The sequence below is a fragment of the Archocentrus centrarchus genome, chromosome 24 (assembly GCF_007364275.1).
Source record: "Archocentrus centrarchus isolate MPI-CPG fArcCen1 chromosome 24, fArcCen1, whole genome shotgun sequence".
In the NCBI taxonomy this organism is placed as follows: Eukaryota; Metazoa; Chordata; class Actinopteri; order Cichliformes; family Cichlidae; genus Archocentrus; species Archocentrus centrarchus.
In genome coordinates this window covers 1,482,066-1,501,003 of record NC_044369.1, presented here as the reverse complement: position 1 = coordinate 1,501,003, position 18,938 = coordinate 1,482,066, and the positions used below count along the sequence as shown (strand labels likewise).

At 45.1% G+C, this 18,938-nt stretch overlaps 1 protein-coding gene across 5 annotated transcripts in view; it reads left to right on the top strand.

Moving 5' to 3' along the window:
• Window positions 1–18,938, top strand: part of myo6a (myosin VIa) — a 150,240-nt gene that overhangs the window by 31,899 nt on the left and 99,403 nt on the right. For all 5 annotated transcript variants that reach the window (XM_030721419.1, XM_030721418.1, XM_030721417.1 and 2 more), the window contains exons 3-10: window positions 5,283–5,352; window positions 6,370–6,443; window positions 7,641–7,770; window positions 8,539–8,644; window positions 9,536–9,591; window positions 9,674–9,771; window positions 10,222–10,386; window positions 16,804–16,884. In XM_030721419.1, the coding sequence (XP_030577279.1) occupies window positions 5,283–5,352; window positions 6,370–6,443; window positions 7,641–7,770; window positions 8,539–8,644; window positions 9,536–9,591; window positions 9,674–9,771; window positions 10,222–10,386; window positions 16,804–16,884 (780 nt within the window). The remainder of the gene's footprint in view (window positions 1–5,282; window positions 5,353–6,369; window positions 6,444–7,640; window positions 7,771–8,538; window positions 8,645–9,535; window positions 9,592–9,673; window positions 9,772–10,221; window positions 10,387–16,803; window positions 16,885–18,938) is intronic.

The window sequence follows — 18,938 nt, the reverse complement described above, 5'->3', positions numbered from 1 at the left end:
TACACATACATGTCGAAGAAATAAGAAGAAATCTAAAACCTTAATGATGTTAGCATCTGATGTTTTGAGCAGAACTAAGTTTGTTATGAGCCGTCTCTATGTTCGCCTAACCTCTGTGGACGCTGTGTGCAGCTGTTGCACGCTGGGGTAGCATTTCAGGGTGTGAATGTTGTGACATGTTGTTGACCGAAGGTTAACGACTGACTTTGACCCTTACATTAAACCTGTAAAGCCGCTTTGAGCTGCTTGGATAAGTAGAGTATTTCCTCCTTTGTGACATTCTGGTTTTCAGATCATCTGCCTCAGACACAAAATACCTTCATGCCTGACTTTTTGTGTACTCTTGGTGTGCTTCGTTTTTCATGATATTGGTATCAAATGGGTAAACTTACTGTGTGATTGAAAGAGGGTCTAATTAAGCCCTGTGAGGTCTCAAAGGACGTCCACACAGGAAATGATTTGTGTGTCTTTGCAGCTCACCTGCATCTTATCATATATTTACCGCCCTCATTGGTCCATCAGTGCTGCCTCAGTGTCTTCCTTTAATTTGAGGAAACTTTAGCTCCGCCCACTGCACTTGTTTCATTCGTTGCTGCTTAAAGTCACTGAGTTGGATCAACTTTCTATGGTTGCCGCAGAGCTGCTAGCTACTTCCTGTGTGGATGTCTGTTAAATCATCATCTGTGATGACCCTAACCCCACCCCTACGCCACCAGATTATGTGGTTTTAGTTTCTTAAAAGTTCTTCTCCCAAGTCTTGGAAATGAGACAAAATAATTATTCTGACTGACACACATCAAAAACTTTATTTGTGCTGTTCTTCGTAACACAGGATTGGGGTCATCAGAGACCTCAGAGCGTTAGCATCATCAATACAATGGATTGGACGCCATCTAGTCTGATCTGAGCCAGACACGAGAAGCAAATTCATCCATTCATGTAATATGATTGAATCTGCATGTAACGTGGGTTAGAGTTGGGGGTGAATGCATCATAACGCCCTCCTGTCTAGTCTTTATTGAAGTGCAGGAAATCAGCTATAGTTAATTCAGTTTTTGTGTTGATTCTAAAATTATTATATGAGGCACCATATCAGGGTTTTTCCTGTATATAGATGCAAAGACATGTTGGCCTTCACCCCAAGGACTGGGATCTTTAACAGGTCTGTTGTAGGTGGGGTTTAATTTAGGCTTGGAGTAGACATTCACCATATTTAATCCAGACTGCTGGACGTGTCCTGACCAGGGTGTGCTAACTTGTGCTGCTGTGTTGTTGTAGCACTGCAGGGGAGTTTTGGATATCAGTGTGAGACCGTGTCAGGAAGTGTCTGTGCATTTGTGGGGTTTTTGGACTCCTCTGTTAAACATGAATTCCTTCTATAGCAGATGTGGTCACGGGCTCACACGCCCTTTGAACCCTTTGAAAAATGAGACGATACGCTGAGTTTGAGTCAAATGTCAGTTTATCATTTAGTGTTTCCAGTTGTCGGTCGTCTCAGCGCTGACAGCCTTCTCAGGTGGATTTCTTATGGAAGCTCTGGGTCCACCCTGGGTCCGTGTGGTTTAGATAATAGAAAGCATGGATTCAGTTGGTCATAAGGAGAGACCCTGCTGCCCTGAGTTTTGTCTCACATAAGCTGATAAACCAGCTATGACCCCCAGCTTAAACACCGTAAATCATTTTTATTGGTATCGGTAGCACAAAGCCTGCTTCATACGGTTTCCTGGTAGGAAGGGTCCAGAATAAAAATGCTCTCTCTCCGTTTGCACCACAGAAAACAGTATTTTACAGTAATGCTCCAACAATAGAAGCACAGGGGCTCGTGCTCCTCAGATCTGCTGTCACAGTGAGTTTCCGGGCTGCAGCCGAGGCCGTAACGGTCCGGATCAGAACAATGTCCGGTCTGTCCTGCTGCAGCCAGTTTGTGCCAGTGTCTGACGATGTGCTCACTCGCTGGCAGACCTCCTGAGATGGACGTCAGAAAAGAGACCTGTCATACTATCAATCACAAAGGCCCAGTCTTTGTCCTGGACTGCCTGCCTTTCCCAGAGGGTGTCCTCAGTTTGAGCTGCCGATGGGGAAAAAACGGAGTTTGAAGGTCATTAACGAAGGAGATGAAGATATTTAAAGAAACAGTTTTGCAGTTACTTAGTTTGTAACCTCAGTTCTCTGACACTCTCATAGCTTTCCCACACTGTGCTGGATATTAAACTTAGTGCTGTGGGCTAAAATTGGTTTTTAATATAAACTTTCTTGCCAAGAATTAAATGAGATGATTACGTGTAGATGGTGTGTGTGGATTTACTGTCAGGAGGCTGTTAGCATAGATTAGCATAAAGACTGAAGCAGGAAATGGACTAGCTTTATTTGTACCGTGAACCATGAGTCAGTTTATAGAACCAGTTATGTTGTCTGACCGCACCTTAATATCTCATCTGTCTGATCAGCCACGATATTAAAACTGATATAATCCAGTTAAATTATATTCACAGCAGCAGTCAAAGGTTTGGACTCATCGAAGGTTTTTATTTTGTCCTACATTGTAAATTAACCCTGAAGTCGTCCAGATGATGAAGGAACACATGAGGAATCATGTAGTCAACTTAAACACATTAAACAAACCAAAATATGTTTCAGATTCTTCACAGTAGGAACTTTTGCTTTGATCACAGCTTTGAACCCTCACTCGGCTCCATGAGGTCATCTCCTGAAACGGTTCTCCAACAGTCTGGAAGGAGCTCTCAGAGGTGCTGAGCACTTATTGGCTGCTTTGCCTTCACTCTGCAGTCCAGGTCATCCCAGCTCATCTCAGCTGGGTTTATACCACACCATCACACTTCCTCCTCCACGTGGGAACCATCTGCTCACCTTTTCCTCAAAGACGTGGTGTTTGGAACCAAAGATCTCAAATTTGGACTCATCAGACCGAAGGACAGATTTCCTCTGGACTGATGTCCGTTCCTTGTGTTCCTTGGCCCGAGCCGGTCTTCCTCTTGTTGTTCTTCCTTAGAAGCAGCTTCTTTGCAGCACTTCGACCATAAAATCCAGATTCACGCAGTCTTCTCTGAACAGTTGATGTGCGTGCTGCTTGAGCTCTGTGAAGCATTCAGGTGGGCTCTTATTTGGGGTGCTGTTAGCGTGCTGGTAACTCTGATGACCTGATCCTGTGCAGAAGAGGGAGCTCACAGGACCCCTGGGAGTGTCCCGTTGTGTCTGGCAGTGGGATGTTGGGGGTCGGGCCTCTGTAAATCAGGCCGGCTCTGGAGCGTCCTGCAGAGGCTTTATCAAACTCTGACCCTGAGGACTTTGAAATGCATTGTAAATGATGAGTGTCCCTGATGATAAGCAGCTCTGCAGGGCTGAAATGTTCAGTAACAACGCTGAAGTCATAGCTGCCTGTGATATAAGACATTATTTCTGGTTGCAGGACAATGCTTCCACCTCAGTGGTGATGAAGGGGTGAACCGCGCTGAGCTTTTTCTCCTCAGATTATCGGCCACCTCCCCCTTTCTCCTCACGCGGCGCAGCAGTGCTGTGGAATCCGTCCAGTTTGGGCTGAGAATGTGGAAAATGCCACCGCTGGAACGAATGAATCGACTGTACGTCACCTCGGCTCTGCAGCCTTTGGCTCGAGCCGAGGCCTGCGGCGCCTCGTTAAAGGGCCCGATTAAAAGAGCCTGCTGGAGCCTTCAGGAGCTGGCAGCGATCAGCCTTAAGATCACACAAATACAACGCACACTCTCTGAAACACTGAGGTCACATGTCCTCATAAAGCCTCCTGTATTGGTTCAGCATGGCCGGTTTCAGCTCGCTAATGCCACAGAGGTTTTAGAGTGAGAGTGAACTGTAGGTGAACAATGAAGCAGGGGAACCTGTGAGGTTCAGTTTGAGCGCTCAGCTGAGTGCTACAGTAATTATTTGAAGACTAAAGCATGAAAGAACTTTAGAAATGCAGACATAACCTCAGGAAATATGTTGGGTATTTCTAATCAGAAGGTCAAAAAGTTTCTAACTTGTAACCAAAACAAGTTAAAGTCTCACATTTGAGAACATCAGAACCATCAAATGTCTGTTTTCCCCTGAAGAAAATAATTACTTCAACTTTTTGAAAGTGTGAACGTCGAGCTGTTGCACATTTTTCCCAGTAAAGCAAAAGCTTTTTTTCTCACCCCATTTTGTAGTGTGTAACTGTGTTGTTGGTGTCTGTGCACTCGTGCCACAGCCAGCTGAATAGAAACGAGTGTTTTAGTGCTCAGAAGAAAACTCAGCTCACAGCCCGTTGTTCACTAACAGAGCTGGAAAGATGAAATGGGGAGGAGCTTAAATGGTCTCCCCGTCTGCACGCGCTCACTGACTCAGGGAGGGTTGCCAGGTTGTGGTGACAGATGCAGTGAAATGATATGTAGTGTGAGAATTGTGTGTGTGTGGATTCTGATAATGGGAGGGTGCCGAGAGATTGTCTGATAGAGACCCACAAAAAAGGCAATTTAATGACTTCATATCTTGCTGGCTTAATCTATAAAATATGGCATAAATGATTTTGTCTTTCTTATATTATCTATATATTTATTAAAAAGAGGAAGACCTCAGAGGAGGTTCATGGATGTAGTGAAGGAGGACATGAGTGCAAATGGAAGCAGATGATTGGCTGTAAGAGTTGATCTGCATACAGACAGCATCATTTCATCTTCTGGCTCGTTTAGTTGTGCTGCGGTGGACCGGAGCAGGTGAGGGTGTTTGATGGGTGGGAACCCCTTCAAACAGGCCAGCAGCTAACCAATCACACTTTTTAACTGGCACCAGGCCTGAAGTGGTCGTGTTGAACCCAGAGACCACGCGTCAGGTTCTTGGTCTCAGCTGCGGGGTCCTTGAGTCGGTGGTTTCAAACTTCTGAGTAGGTGCTGTATTTGTTGCGGGCCGATCGAAGGTCGGGGTGGACGGTTAATAATGCAGAGAAGCGTCTCCCTGCTGAGAGGACCTGGTCTCTGCAGCTCAGTCATCGAAGTGTTCCCGTCCAGCCTCCCGTCACCTCCTGCATCTAAATAATTCATCAGGCTCTGCAGCAGCCGGTGGATGATCATCATCATCCTGCTGCTGGAGAGATGATTTGAAAGCAATGAGCGGATAACCTGACCCTGACCCCTGACCCTGATGAAGCTGTCCCAGCATCATCGTGTTCTCTGTCTGGCTTTATTTCATTTTAAATAAATTAACCTGAAAGTTAGTTTCATCCTCAGCAGGTCTGTGAGCCGATCATTTATTTCTCTTCTTCTCTCTCTCAGACGTTCTTGGCTCCTGTGAGTCAAGTCTTCCCTGCAGAGGACGACGTCAACAAGCACGTGGAGGATAACTGTGAGTACTCCTGCTGCATCGCTCAGCTCACCAACCTCGGCCTTCCTTTGCAGCGCCTGAACACGCCGTTGTGTATTCTCTGCTCAAGTGCCGTAAATAAAAACCACACAGACAATTTTACAGGATACACCTGAAAACTTTTAGCAGGGTACATCACCATGGTAACGTCATCTGGAGTACAAAAACTCCGCCTACTGACCAATCAGCTGTCTGGAAAATAGTGTCATTATTCCTGGAAGATCCTGTCTAAAGTCTTCCATCAGTGGGAAATATAGATTAGCAGTTGTTACTGGTTGACCTTCTGAAATGCTTACAGAACTGACCTTTAACAGGATGCACAGTATAAATGTTGGTCAGATCTGTGAGAGTCTAAATAAAGCAGCAGTGATGCTGAGAAGTGCATTAACAGACCAAGGCGGCCCTTTTTCCAGCTTTCCTTCCCGGCTTTAAATAGACTTTATTTATATGGCGCTCTTCCAGTCTGGTCCCGGGAATGCACCGGGCGCGGCTCCGTCTTGATATCGCCCACTCAAAACAAGCCTCCCAGAAGTGGGTGTCTGCCTCACTTCAATAAGATGGTCTTTTTTTTAATGGAAGCTGTGCTGAGGAGGAGGCAGGAGGTCAGACAGGAGCAGATTTATCCCATATTGGCTTCTTTTCATTGGCTCCCTGTTAGATCCAGAATAGAAATTAAATCCTTCTCCTCACATAGAAGGTCCTGAATAATCAGGCCCCATCTTATCTCAAAGACCTCATAGTACCATATCACCCCAACAGAGCACCTCGGTCTCAGACTGCGGGGGGGGTTCCCATGATGCACCGAGTGTTTCTTTTCCCTCTGTTTATACCCCGCTCTGCATTTAATCATTAGTTACTATTAATCTGTGCTAGAGCGATAAAGTCTAACAGGTGATGACCAGCTTCATGTGACCTGATGGATGCTGTTAAACTCAGGAGAGCCTGGATCTGCTGCTCTGTCCTGGTTCTGTAACCGTTTGTCCCGTTTGTGTGTCTCAGGCTCTTTGATGTACCTGAATGAAGCCACTCTGCTCAACAACATCCGTGTGCGATACAGCAAAGACAAAATTTATGTAAGTACAGACACGAGGAAGAAAGGCTGCTTACACAAACACACGCAGCACATTATAATGATGCGTCTTTGAATAAGTGGCCAAAGTAAACCGGTCTTTGTGTTATCAGTAAAATATTGTGAATCAAAAACGATTACGAGGTCCTCGTCGCCCTCGCCGTGCTGTGTTCGCTCCTGGACTCAGGTGCGTTTTAACCTGCAGCACCTCTGGGTGGAGCACACTCAGTCCTGTTTCCACACCTCACTGATGTGGAGGTGGACTCTAACCCCACCCTGACCCTCAGCTAAAACATCAGGTTTTCTTACTGGACAAACTTCTGTCTTCATAAAAATAATAAAGAAATTAAAGGAACAGGAAAAAAAATCATTTCCTGTTAAAGTCTTTGCAGGTTAGTGTGTAACCCTACAGGAAAAAGTATGGAAGCTGGAAACTGCCAAAATAAGAATTTAAATCAATAAATAAATATAAAAAAAAAACCTAGCTAAATAAATCTATTAAAATTATTAAATCTGATTATAAACTTTAATCAAAGTGTGACAGAAATATATTTTTTAAATTTCTATTTGCATTTTTAATTTATAAGAATTCGGCCGTCACTCCAGAGGCCTGAAATCAGATTTGGTCCCTCACAAAGGCAGAATTACAGGAGCTCACACCTGAGCACACAGGTGTGAGTTCTGCTCCCAGCTGATGTCTGGTGGAGTTCTCCTCAGTGCACACTGACACCTAGTGGCTGAGGAGGGAACTGCACCGTGTAGCTCAAAGGGAGGATTTCCAATATAAATCAGGTTTTATTGATCTAATGAGGATAAATAAAAGCTTTAGAAATCTCTGCAGTGATTATAAACATAAATCTAATCATCATAACCTCCGTGAAGGACAGCAAAGACTGCTCTGTTAGACCAATAAATAAACTGGAACCCAGATCCAAGAACATGATGTGATACTCAGGAGGTTTATGAATTATTGAGCCTGAATGCTCCAATTAACAGCTGCTATTGAGTTTGGCTTGCAGACATTAATCAGTGCAGAAGTGCAGCAGAGCCTCTGCTCCAGCTCTGGATGTAATGAGCTGCCTGTGTTACTCAGACTGATGTTGAGTAAAGGCCTCTCACTTTTTCTCAGTAGTTTGCTGCTTTCTAGAAAATCCACCCGGAGGCAGGAGATGTGTGATTTTTATTCCTCGTCTTCTTTCAGACATTTGTAGCCAACATCCTGATCGCCGTCAACCCGTATTACGACATCCCAAAGCTTTACTCGCAGGAGACCATCAAGAAGTACCGGGGCCGGTCGCTGGGCACGCTGCCGCCGCACGTCTACGCCATTGGTGAGTAAGCTTTAACGTTCCCCCTCATGTCTGTGGGCTCAGTTCATCATGACTTTTATATGCTGGACTGTAGTTTCATGAAGAGGCCTGCTGTGCTCATGATCACATTTCTGACATTTTTCATGTATTATTTGGAAAGTCATCACAGTGCAGAACAGCAGCCTCCCAGTAAGGGATCAGTTCACTGCAGAGGCCTCACGCTGCAGAAAGAACAAGTATAACATTAACTCCTGAGATCTGAAGGTTGGGGGGAAAGATCGACATCATTAATCTCTACGGAGCTCATTAAACCTTAAAAATGTTTACAACTCTCAGATTCATGCTCCAGTATGGTTAGAAATCCAGAAAGTTAAAGACCGTTTAGAGGCCAGCATCTTTATTTGAGACTTTTTAAGCAGTTTTTGCACATGTAAAAAATCAAATCAGGATTTAAAAAGTCCAAATAAGACTTATTTTTATTCTGCACTTTCTGGGCCGTGAGTACGCTGGATAAGATTATTACTGCCATCAATTATCAAATATTTCTGTTGTGCAAGCTGCAGTTTCTGTCCACATCACCATAACAAAAATTAATGCACCTCCTGCTGTAGTTTTTAATCTGTGCACTAGGTGGCAGTCAGCGCTCAGATTTCCCACAGTCCCCTGAAGCTGCCATCGCCTCAGATTGACTTATTGGTTTGATATTGCAGGGAAAAAAGTCTGAGTTTAATATCTGCTTGATTATTGGGGTCAGCTCTAACCGCGCCCACCGTCTGTGTCGCTCTGCAGCTGATAAGGCGTACAGGGACATGAAGGTCCTGAAGATGAGCCAGTCCATCATCGTCTCAGGGGAGTCTGGAGCCGGCAAGACCGAAAACACCAAGTTTGTGCTCAGGTAGGGAGACGGCTTTCAGTTACCATGCCAACGTGTCGTTTTCCTCTGGAACGATGTGGAGATAATGAGCCTTACACGTTTTGATATTATTTCAATCTGACCTTTACTGGTAGCTTGTTATACACAGTCTGTCTAATCTGTTCTCATCATTAATTGATTGTTTTGTCCATAAAAGGTCAGAAAATGCCTTTTAGTTTCCAGGTATGTCACATGGAAATACCTTTTTATGTGACTCACAGTCGACGCAACACAAAATATTCAATTAGCTGATTTTAACAACAAAGAAGTTCATCAGCGTTTCACATCTGAAAGATTAGGGAAAAAAGCTGGTGTTGGAGTGAAACTGATATCAGCCGAGCAGCTAAAACGGGACATTTTTAACCTTTGCTGAACTCTTTTTGACCTCAGGCCCATAGTTCCACTTTTAAAGGGGTTAAATATCTCACCTGCACAGTTTTTCACAGAAACGCCTGATGGGGAAAAAAAAATCAATAAATTCAGGAGAGAAACCGACATCTCTGCAAACGCACTCACACGAAGCTCTGATTGAAAAATCAAACGAACAGGATTTCCTCCTCCAGCTTCCTCTCTGAGGATGAGGATGATGAAGCTGTATGTGTGCAGGCACAGGCTGCTCTGTTGTGGATGTCGGTCATCTGTGGAGATGAATTTATTATGAATGTAATAACAGTGATAATATTAATGCATTAATGGGGAAATGAACTGAAGCTGCAGAGTCCTCGTTCTCGGTTCTTAAAAACTCACCTGCTGTCCTGCTGGACACCTGGGAGTTTATGGGAACCGACTCACTGCTGGAGCCAGACTCTAGTGGACGTTAGAGGAACTGCAGTGTTAGGACGGCGCTTTGATGGAAACCTGCTGTGCTTGCAGATACCTGACAACCTCGTATGGAACAGGTCAGGACATAGACGAGAGGATCGTTGAAGGTAAGGCTGCTTCTTCTTTTCTTATCAAATTCCCGTTGGACCGTCGGGTTAAACTCGACTCTTTCCTCTGCGAATCCCGCAGCGAACCCGTTGCTGGAGGCCTTCGGAAACGCGAAAACTGTCCGGAACAACAACAGCAGTCGCTTCGGGAAGTTCGTGGAGATCCACTTCAATGAGAAGGTGCTCTCGGTTATGTTTCATAAGGCCACAGATGAGCCTCTGCAGACACGTTATGAATTAAAAATAGAGCCTAATAGCGGCGCTGATCCACCCTGATCTGTTTGTTTGCATTCATGAATGAACACAGTTCACACTCCATCGTCTCGCACAGAGCAGTCAGTAATGAGGCCTCACTTACAGCAGTTATGATCATTCATCTCTACAGTCCTTTATATGCTCTATAAATCATGTTTTCCCTTTATTTCCAGCTCTTATTATCTGCATTTTTCTTCTTTAAACTAATGGAATAAACTAGATTCATGATATTTAAGGTTTAATTTCCATTTAATTCACTGTGTCATTTATTATAATAGCAGGATATGAGGATGACACGCGCTGACAGATGTCATAAATCCTGAATTGAAGATGTTAAAATGTTTTTCTTTTGTTTTTCCCGCTCTTTCTCCCCAGAACGCCGTCGTGGGCGGGTTCGTGTCGCACTACCTGCTGGAGAAGTCGAGGATCTGCAGACAGGGCCCCGAGGAGAGGAACTACCACATCTTCTACCGGCTGTGCGCCGGAGCGCCCGACGACATCCGGCAGAAGTTTCACCTCAGCTCTCCGGACACGTTCAGGGTACAGAGATTAAGATTTTTATCCTCCTGATGCTTCATGAACCCACACAGGTCAGACAAACAGGGGCTGGTGGACGGCTGGATGGTGGGTGGGGGACTGATCACAGACGTGATGGATGGATTTGGTCTTCTTAGTCACAGCCTGTGTATCAAAGCCTGAGCCACAGATCGCCATTCTTGTCCACATAATTACCCTAAATATTAATGCAGCACCCAGACTCCTCACATGTGCTGCAGAAATCATCTTTATATGAAAGCTGGAGGGAGCCCACGACTCTCCCGCCTCACTGTTCGGCTTTTGGACGCCGCAGTGTTGTTTTTGTGGAGCCGCACACTCGCCTTTGGAGCCTCGTGTGGACACCAGTGGAACTGCACGTGAGGACTTTCTGCATGCTCAGGAAAACACGAGCCTCTCTTCTGCAGCGATTGGCTGTATGTGTGTGTGTGTGTGTGTGTGTGTGTGTGTGTGTGTGTAGAAAAGAAAACAGTTTTTTTTTTCCATTAATCAGGTCATAATTTCTGGACAAGAGTGCCTTTTATTATAGTCAAAAGAAGGCGGTCCTCTTGCACCGAAGCAGTCCAGATGGATCAGTGCTGCAGATCACAGGAAACACATGCACTGTTCTGGCTGCAGTTGCTAGTTTTAAAAAAAGAATGAGAACTGACACATTTCTGTCTCAAACCTGAAGGATTTGAATGGGTTTATTTCTTTAGCACCAAAGTGCTGTACGTCTGAAATAATCAAATAAGATAAAGTGTTTAACCATGAGGAGAGAACCTGAATCAAATCAGCAGTTTGTGCCATCGTTTTGGAGGCCCGGTCAGTGCTTCGGACCTCAGGACAGCGAGCAGCAACTGTGATCTGGAGGAAAGTGCAAACTTCAAAAATCAGAGATGAAAAAAGGCGCCAAATGCAATGAGTTTAAAAACAAATATTCAAATCTTAGTCAGTTTGAAACCTGTCTGTAGGGACGCTGATGTGGGGGATAATTGGTCTCAGTTGCGAGTGCCAGTTTAATAACTGTGCTGCAGTCGGTGAAGCAGTGACTGACACCTGAATAAAGACTGTAGTCCAGTGGAGACTAAGTGAAGGCCCTCTCACCGTCTCTGAAGCAAAGACATGGCTTCACCTTTGCGAGCAGCCGGAGATGAACGAAGATAGTTTTAACGACAGCTTTAACGTTTTTGTCAAAAATCACTCAAAGGCTTTTTTAAAAATAAATCCTTAAGGGGCCGAGGTCGTAGAGGTCAGGAGCAGCAAATACAGTGACCTCTGTTCATTTAAGTTGAGAACATTTAAAACCATCCACGACTTAATATCCTCCACATGATCCAGTGAGGCCTTCAGAGGACTCATCGATTTACGCTTCAGTGGCAGGTAAATCTGCGAGTCATCGAGAGAGGCCGTGTTTTATAAACCAAAAAAAAAAAAAAGGACTGGGCTAATAATGGAGCCCTGGGGAACCCCACATGAGAGCAGGCTTTTTGAGGGTGCATCCTCCAGCCTAACTGTAAAACCTCTGCTGGATAAATAAGATTTAAAGCATTCACTGCAGAACCTTTGATTTTAACAAAGTGCTCCAGCCGAGAGATGAGGACACCACGATCTATCGAAGGCAGCGCTGAGGTCTCATCGAACTAAAATGGCAGAATCAGTCGTAGTTAAGAGGTCATCTAAAGCTTTTAAAAGCACACGTTCAGACTGAAATGCTTCAGTAATGCCATCTCGATCTAAAAAGGTCAAAAACATCCTTCAGTAGATGAGATGAGTACTTCACTCGGCAGTGAAAAAGACTGGAAGTGGTCAGAAGCAGCAGAGGTTGGTGTGAGAGCAGATGGGTCAGAGACAGGAGGGATAATACGAGACCTGATATCAGCAATCCTGTCAAAGAAGTTCAGTCAAGTTCTCACACATTGATTTAGACGAGAGGATTGGAGTTAATAACACAGGCCTGTGACAGCTGTTAGACACAGTCCCAGCTGCTCTCAGAGAAGTTTATCTTTTTCCTCTCATTCGGCTTTTCTTCGCACCTGTCCGAGCGCTCGGGCGGCACCGTTCGACCAGGACTCGGTTTCAGGTTCGAGACTCGGAGAGAGGAGCACGAGAGTGAGACATGAGGTGACCTGTGAGATCAGGTTCAACAGGCTCACACGAAAGTGAAATCTCAGATAGTGCAGGCATGTGATCGGAAACGGTGACATCACAGATTTCAGTGTCGCACAGAGGCCGGCTGCTAGGCAACACGAGTGTGTTCACGTTTGTGTGTTTGGCCTCTAACGGGCCGAGTCCATGAGATTTAAAAAGTCTTGAGTCAGCGGTGTGTTTAAGCAGCAGACGTGAGTAAAATCCTCTGGGATTCATTCTCTGCATAATTCCTGCCCAGAATACGAGAAACCGTGGATAAAATGATCGTTGTATTTCGGTGGTCGTAAACCGGTGCGCACAGCACCGGAGCGGATTTCAAACAGCTGGAGGAAACATCAGCTGACGGTGGCTAACCCTCCACCTCGGCCCGAGTAGCTACAGTCTGGAGGGACGAGTCCAGAGAACGGGCTCAACTCGCCCCTCCTCGGCCGAGTTTCTGTCACGAGGACAAACCCAAACATCGAGAGGTGAAGACGTCGTTCAGAATAAAAGTCTTATTAGACCTCCTCCCCCTTTAAGCCAGCTCTCCTCTGACTGGCTGCCCCTCACACAGAGGTTATCCCCTGTGATGTCATACAGATTTGAGAGTGTTTAAAGCAGTCTGAAGCCTTTTGGTTCCCAGGGTTTACTTGTTACACACATTGTGTTTAATATAAGCAGCTGTCACTGCGGCAGTATACTAATAACAGAGAATAAGAGAAAGCAGAATAGGGCGGCTTCAGATCTGTGGTCTGGTCTCGGTGTGACTTGGTCCTGGGACGTCTGTTAGAAGGGATCCAAAAGATCCAAAAAATATTCACAAAAATCAAACATCACAGCCTTTAAACCAGAGAAGTTCAGCCTGCTTTTCCTCTGTTTGAACCCCAGAGGGCAGCGGCGTCCATCTTTGTCAGCTCATCTTCATTAAAGGTCAGCGGTGGATGGAGAGCGTAGAGAGGGGGGATCGGATGGCTGCGTCTGCCATCAGGTTCGTTTTCACCTGCAGCTCCACAGCGAGGGCTGCAGTCAGAGGCTAATGCAGCCATAACAGCTGCTGGATTACCACTGCAGCTCAGATGAACGTGGAGGGCGAGTGTTGATCCTCTGTCCTATGGCCTGAACACTGAATCTGTGGAAGAGCTGACAGGTACAGAAAACAGGTGATTTCTCAGCACCAAATATGCAAAAGAATCATAACAACAAAAGCAAGTTTAAAAAAAAAAAAAAGTAGGTGAGGGATTTGCTTTCTTTTGGTTTACATGAGAGGAGCTGACTCATGTTCATCCTTATTTATTTTGGAAGAGAAGAAGATGTACTTTCTTTTTTCAGAGGTAGTCCTTTTATTGGCAGCTCTTAAATTCAATATTTTATTCTAACCTGCGTCATTTTTCGGGTCTCAAAGTGCCGATGTCAGCGCGGCCTCCGCCGGTGTCCAGCTTTTATTACTGCAGCTTCTAATGGCTGCAGTTTTCCCACAGTTCTCAAGTATCGAGCTCGACAGCCGTGACGAACTCTCCGAGCTCAGGCAGAGCTGATGTGTGTGTGTGTGTAGTAGTGGTGTGCGGATCGATCCAAATAGCGATAATATCGATACCAACGTCGATATTGATATTGATCAATACCGGTGTAATGAGATCGATACTTTAGCTTCAGTTGCTCTCCTGTATGCAGCACTGCGGTTTCATCAAAGATGTGAGCTGACCGTCTGTTTCAGTGCCGCTCCTGTCACAGCACAGAGCAGGCACACTTTGCTCCTCCCCTCCCCGCAGTGTTTTGATGTTATACCATCACATGACACGTAACATATTTTACTTGGGGAAAAAAAGGAGTTTGTAGGTACTCCTGGCCCGTGGGCCACTTCTGGCCACAACAATGTGGACCTCTGACATTTCGCTTTCCCCTCCAACTAAGAGGAGCTAGCAAAATGTCAAAAAAGCAACTTAAAGGGCCGGGAGTAGGGGGCGGGGCCGGAAGCGTAAGTGTTTTATAACATTGTGGAGTGATAATTTTGTACAGCTTGTTTATTTAAGAAAAAAATAGAGAAAATTAGTGAATGAAGGGATATAATTTTTATTACATTTTTGTATTATACTTTCTGAACGCCCTACCTGGAAAAAAAAGTTTTAATTTGTCCTTGAGTGCTCACTTTGCACACTTTATTTAAGAAAAAAATCCAGGCATCACAATGTATGTTTTGTTACTAGTCTAATGTTTCGGAACAAAAACTTTTATTTTGAAAAAGTATTTTCTATTTGCCTATAAACTTTGCCCAGTTCTATCCTGGTTTTTAACTAATTAAGGATCCAAAGGGAAAAAAATCACAAAACACTTAAACTTTATCAAAATTCTTCCTAATTATTAAAAAGTATCGGTATCAGTATCGGCAGTACTGGTCCTGTATTTACTTGGTATCGGATCGATACCAAATCTTGCAGTATCGCACACCACTAGTGTGCAGGCCCGAGGAGGCTCGCTGAGGGTTTTCAAGTGCAGATATCACCCAAAAGAGTATGAAAAGGTGCATTCAGTGGATTAAATACCAAAGAGAAAATGAAGTTAATGTCCTCTGTTAGCGTGACAAAAGAGGGGCGGAAAGAAACACCAAGAAAGGACACTGGAAGGAGAAAGGGCAGAAGGAAGGATTGCAGAAAAGGTGGAAAGAAGAGGAAGTAAGGAAACACAAGACAAGGAAGGAAAGAAGGAAACAAATGGAGGTTAAAAAGAAATGAAGATAGAAGGGTGGAAAGAAGGAAGGACAAGGACACAATGAATGGAGAAGGAAACGAAGAAGGATAGAAGGAAAGGAAGGAAAAATTTAAAATGGGAAGAAGGAAGGAGACAGAAATGGAGGGTAGAAAGAAGGAAGGACATAAGGAACCACAGAAATAGAGGAGAAAAGAAAGGAGCTGAGGAAGGAAATAAGGAACAAAAAAGAAAACACAGAGAATAATGAAGAAAAGGAATCAAATGGAAAACCATACGATTACGCAGTAAGACGAGTATGAACGTATGAAAAGGAGACATTCGGGGACGAGGATGGAAGGAACTGAGGAAGTAGGAGGAGGACAGAAGGACGCGAGGGAGGCAGAATGAAATCTGGAGAAACCTTCAGGAAAGAGGGCCGCCGGAGCGCGCGGTCCTCCCTGTGGTAACGGTTTTGTTTGTGCTCATCTGTTCGGCCGAAGGAGGGCTCGCCTCTCCAAACGAGATAAGCCCCGGCTCGAATCCGCCCCCCCCCTCTCCGAGACACCTGGGAGGTGAGCGTCGGAGTCGTCATTATCTGGTTTCTCTGCAGAGAGAGGGAGGCGGGGCCAGCTGAGAGGAAGCATTAGGACTGCTGCAGAAGCGATGGTCAGGCGAGTGGAGCTGCTTTCAGAGCAAACGCAGTTATGGAGGTGAATCCTGAACAGCTGAAGCCAGCATGCAGGAGCCACACACACACACACACACACACACTCACATAGTTATGAGAATTGAAATGCTAAATCTTTAATAAATAATAGTAAATGCCTCATCAAAGACTGCAAAAACATTTTCTGTTGTAAAGTTTGATTGAATTACGATATGATAAAATCACCTCGGGGGCTTCACTGGGTTCAGACCCTCATGTGTTAAATATTGATTGAGGTTTTGTATTTCTATTAATATGCTAAAAACAGTAATAAAGAACTTAATTTGTGCTCAGAGTGTTTTTGCAGTGCAGGGAAACAGTAAAACGATCAGAACGAGTTTTTTTTCTGCAGGATTTTTAAAGCTGACACAACAAACTTAAAGACAGCAGATAAAATCCCAGCTGCTCTGAGCCTCCAGGATAAAAAGCCTTCAATGTTTGATGTCCTGATACCTCAAAGTGTTTCTGGATCCTTATCTGGTATTTGTAGATATCAAGGCTCTTGACTCCAAAGATCATCTTTGTCTGCTGAGCGTGAGTCAGAAAACATTTTGTCCCTGGAAGCCGAGACTTTGTTACAGTTACACAAACGTAGGTTTGAGGACTGAGTGTGAGCGTCGTAGCAGAAGGAAGTGATGGCAGATGAACCTGCGGGGTTTTTGCAGTAGTCCCGCCCATGGCCAGGTGTAGGTGCCAACACGTTTTTTTAGCTTGTGCTGTAAGGAGAAAAAGGACAGGAATAAATGAGATGTGGGAATGCTGCAGTTTGCATTTTTAAACATTTCTGTATTATGACCTTTTTTTAATGACAGCTTTGTCGCCATGAAGTGCTCCTGAGGTCAACTGCCTGAAAACTTTGGTTTTGCTCATGTTTCTCCTTCTTGTTTCTCATTGCCTTGCAGTACCTGAACAGAGGATGCACTCGCTTCTTCGCTACCAAAGACACAGACAAACAGATCCTGCAGAACCGCAAGAGCCCCGAGGTACAGTACACCAAACAGTCTGCTCCTGCACCGTGGGCCGCGCAATAATCGGAGAAAGTTAGAAATATTTCTGCATAATGTGAGGCTGCATCCTCAAAGTCCTCATAAAGTGCTGTGTTGTTGTCATTATTATGATATTACAATATTAAAGGATCCTCATATTTCTGTTCTTGGACTTTACTAGAGCAGCTCTGCATGATTCAAAGTTCAGAATAATCCTAATTTACATCACCCCGGGCCTCGGTGCAGCCCCTCGCTTCATCCTCTGAGATTAGGTGTTTTAGCTCCGCCCCCTTTAAGTCAACTTTCCTCTGATTGGCTGCCCCTCATAAACAGAAGGTTTTCATATTAAATCTCAACAGTTAATGTTCTGAAACTTTCCAGGAATCAGTTATTAAATGGAGGTTTCTCCTTTTCTTTTTTAATACAGCAGATATCCCTGTGTATTCTTGTGTAGCTGCAGTAAATTTGTGAGAGTTTGGTTCTCAGTCTTATAATGCGCTGTAAGAAATGAAACGTTCGCTTTGCAAACTCCTCGGGAACCCTGACTCAGCGGTTTCATTCAGACCGTGATGCCTTCCAGCTCCCGCCTCCTCCTCACAGTCACTGTCTGAGCAGGACGGCATTTAAAGCCTCTCTTATCTCTGATGCTCTTTGTCCAGCAGGAGCTTTTCTAAAAAAAAAAATAAAGAGCCGACGTTGAACTTATTTTTCAGTGTGTGAAAAACTGTTGAAAAAGTGTAGTATGACAGGGGGGGGGGTCAGCCAGGTCTTCGCTGAGTGTCTTCGGCTTCGGCGTGCAGCAGAAACGCTGACATGAAGCTGCAGCAGGCGGTCGTTTTGAGTGTACTGAGCACGCAGTAATTACAGACTCTTCATGAGAAAAGTGGAAAAATAAACTAACTGCTGTTTTAGCTCGAGGCCTTTTATCACCGTCGGTCCCGATGCAGTAAAAGTTCCTCCCACCAGCTCAGCTTGATCTGCTCTAACTGGACTTTCACACAGGCTTGGATTTCTATCACGTTAGTGAAGAATTATGAGCAGCTTCATAAAAGAAAACATCTCAGACCAGGTGCCTCTAACCAGGGAAGACGTGACAGCTGTAGATTCACAATAGTTTCAATAAAATAGGCAAAATATCTTTATCCAAAAAATCGTAACACATTTCGTCAAAGCTGCTGGAGACGGTTCTCACAGCTGCTGATGTGAATCTCCCAAAGGTGCTTTAGTGGGCGGAGATCTCTGACTGTGGAGGCCATTTGAGTTCAGTCTGAGATGATGTGAGCTTTGGGACGTGGTGCGTTATCCTGCTGGCAGAAGATGGGTACGAAGGGATGGACGTGGTCATCAACAGCACTCGGGGAGGCTGTGGTGTTTGAATGATGCTCGGTTGGTGCTAAGGGGCCCAAAAACAAATCTCCTCCACACCGTCACGCACCAGCAGCAGCCTGAAAGCAGGATGGAGCCGTGCCATCCAAAGCTGCCGTCCCGATGTTGCAGCAGAAATCGACTCATCAGACCAGGAAAAGTGTTTCGGTCTTCTGTCTAATCCGTGAGTCTGTTTCCTGTTCTTGGCTGACAGGAGTGCGGTCTTCTGCTGCTTCGATGTGTCAGAGATGCTCTCCTGCATACCTCGGTTGTAATGAGCCCTTATTTGAGTTACTGTTGGCTGTGAATCAGTTCAAAGTGGTCTGACCATTCTCCTCTGACCTTTGACCTCTGGTTTTCTGTCGTCCTCTGTAAACCGCAGAGATGGCTGTGTGGGAGAAATCCCAGCAGATCAGCAGAGACCAGCCCGTCTGACACCGACCACCACGCCACGTTTAAAGGCTCTCAGACCGCCTTTCTTCCCCGTTCTGATGCTGTTTGAACACCAGCGGGTCGTCTGCCCGCCTCGGTCCAATGTGATTGGCTGGTTGGATATTTGCCGCACTACCTTAAACCTCAGAGATGCATTAAAGCAGGAACTGCAGCTTTGATTGTGTGTGCTTCATTATGAAGGCCTGCTCTGAGCCCGAGCAGCAGATAATCCTCACAGCGACCCTCTCCCATAA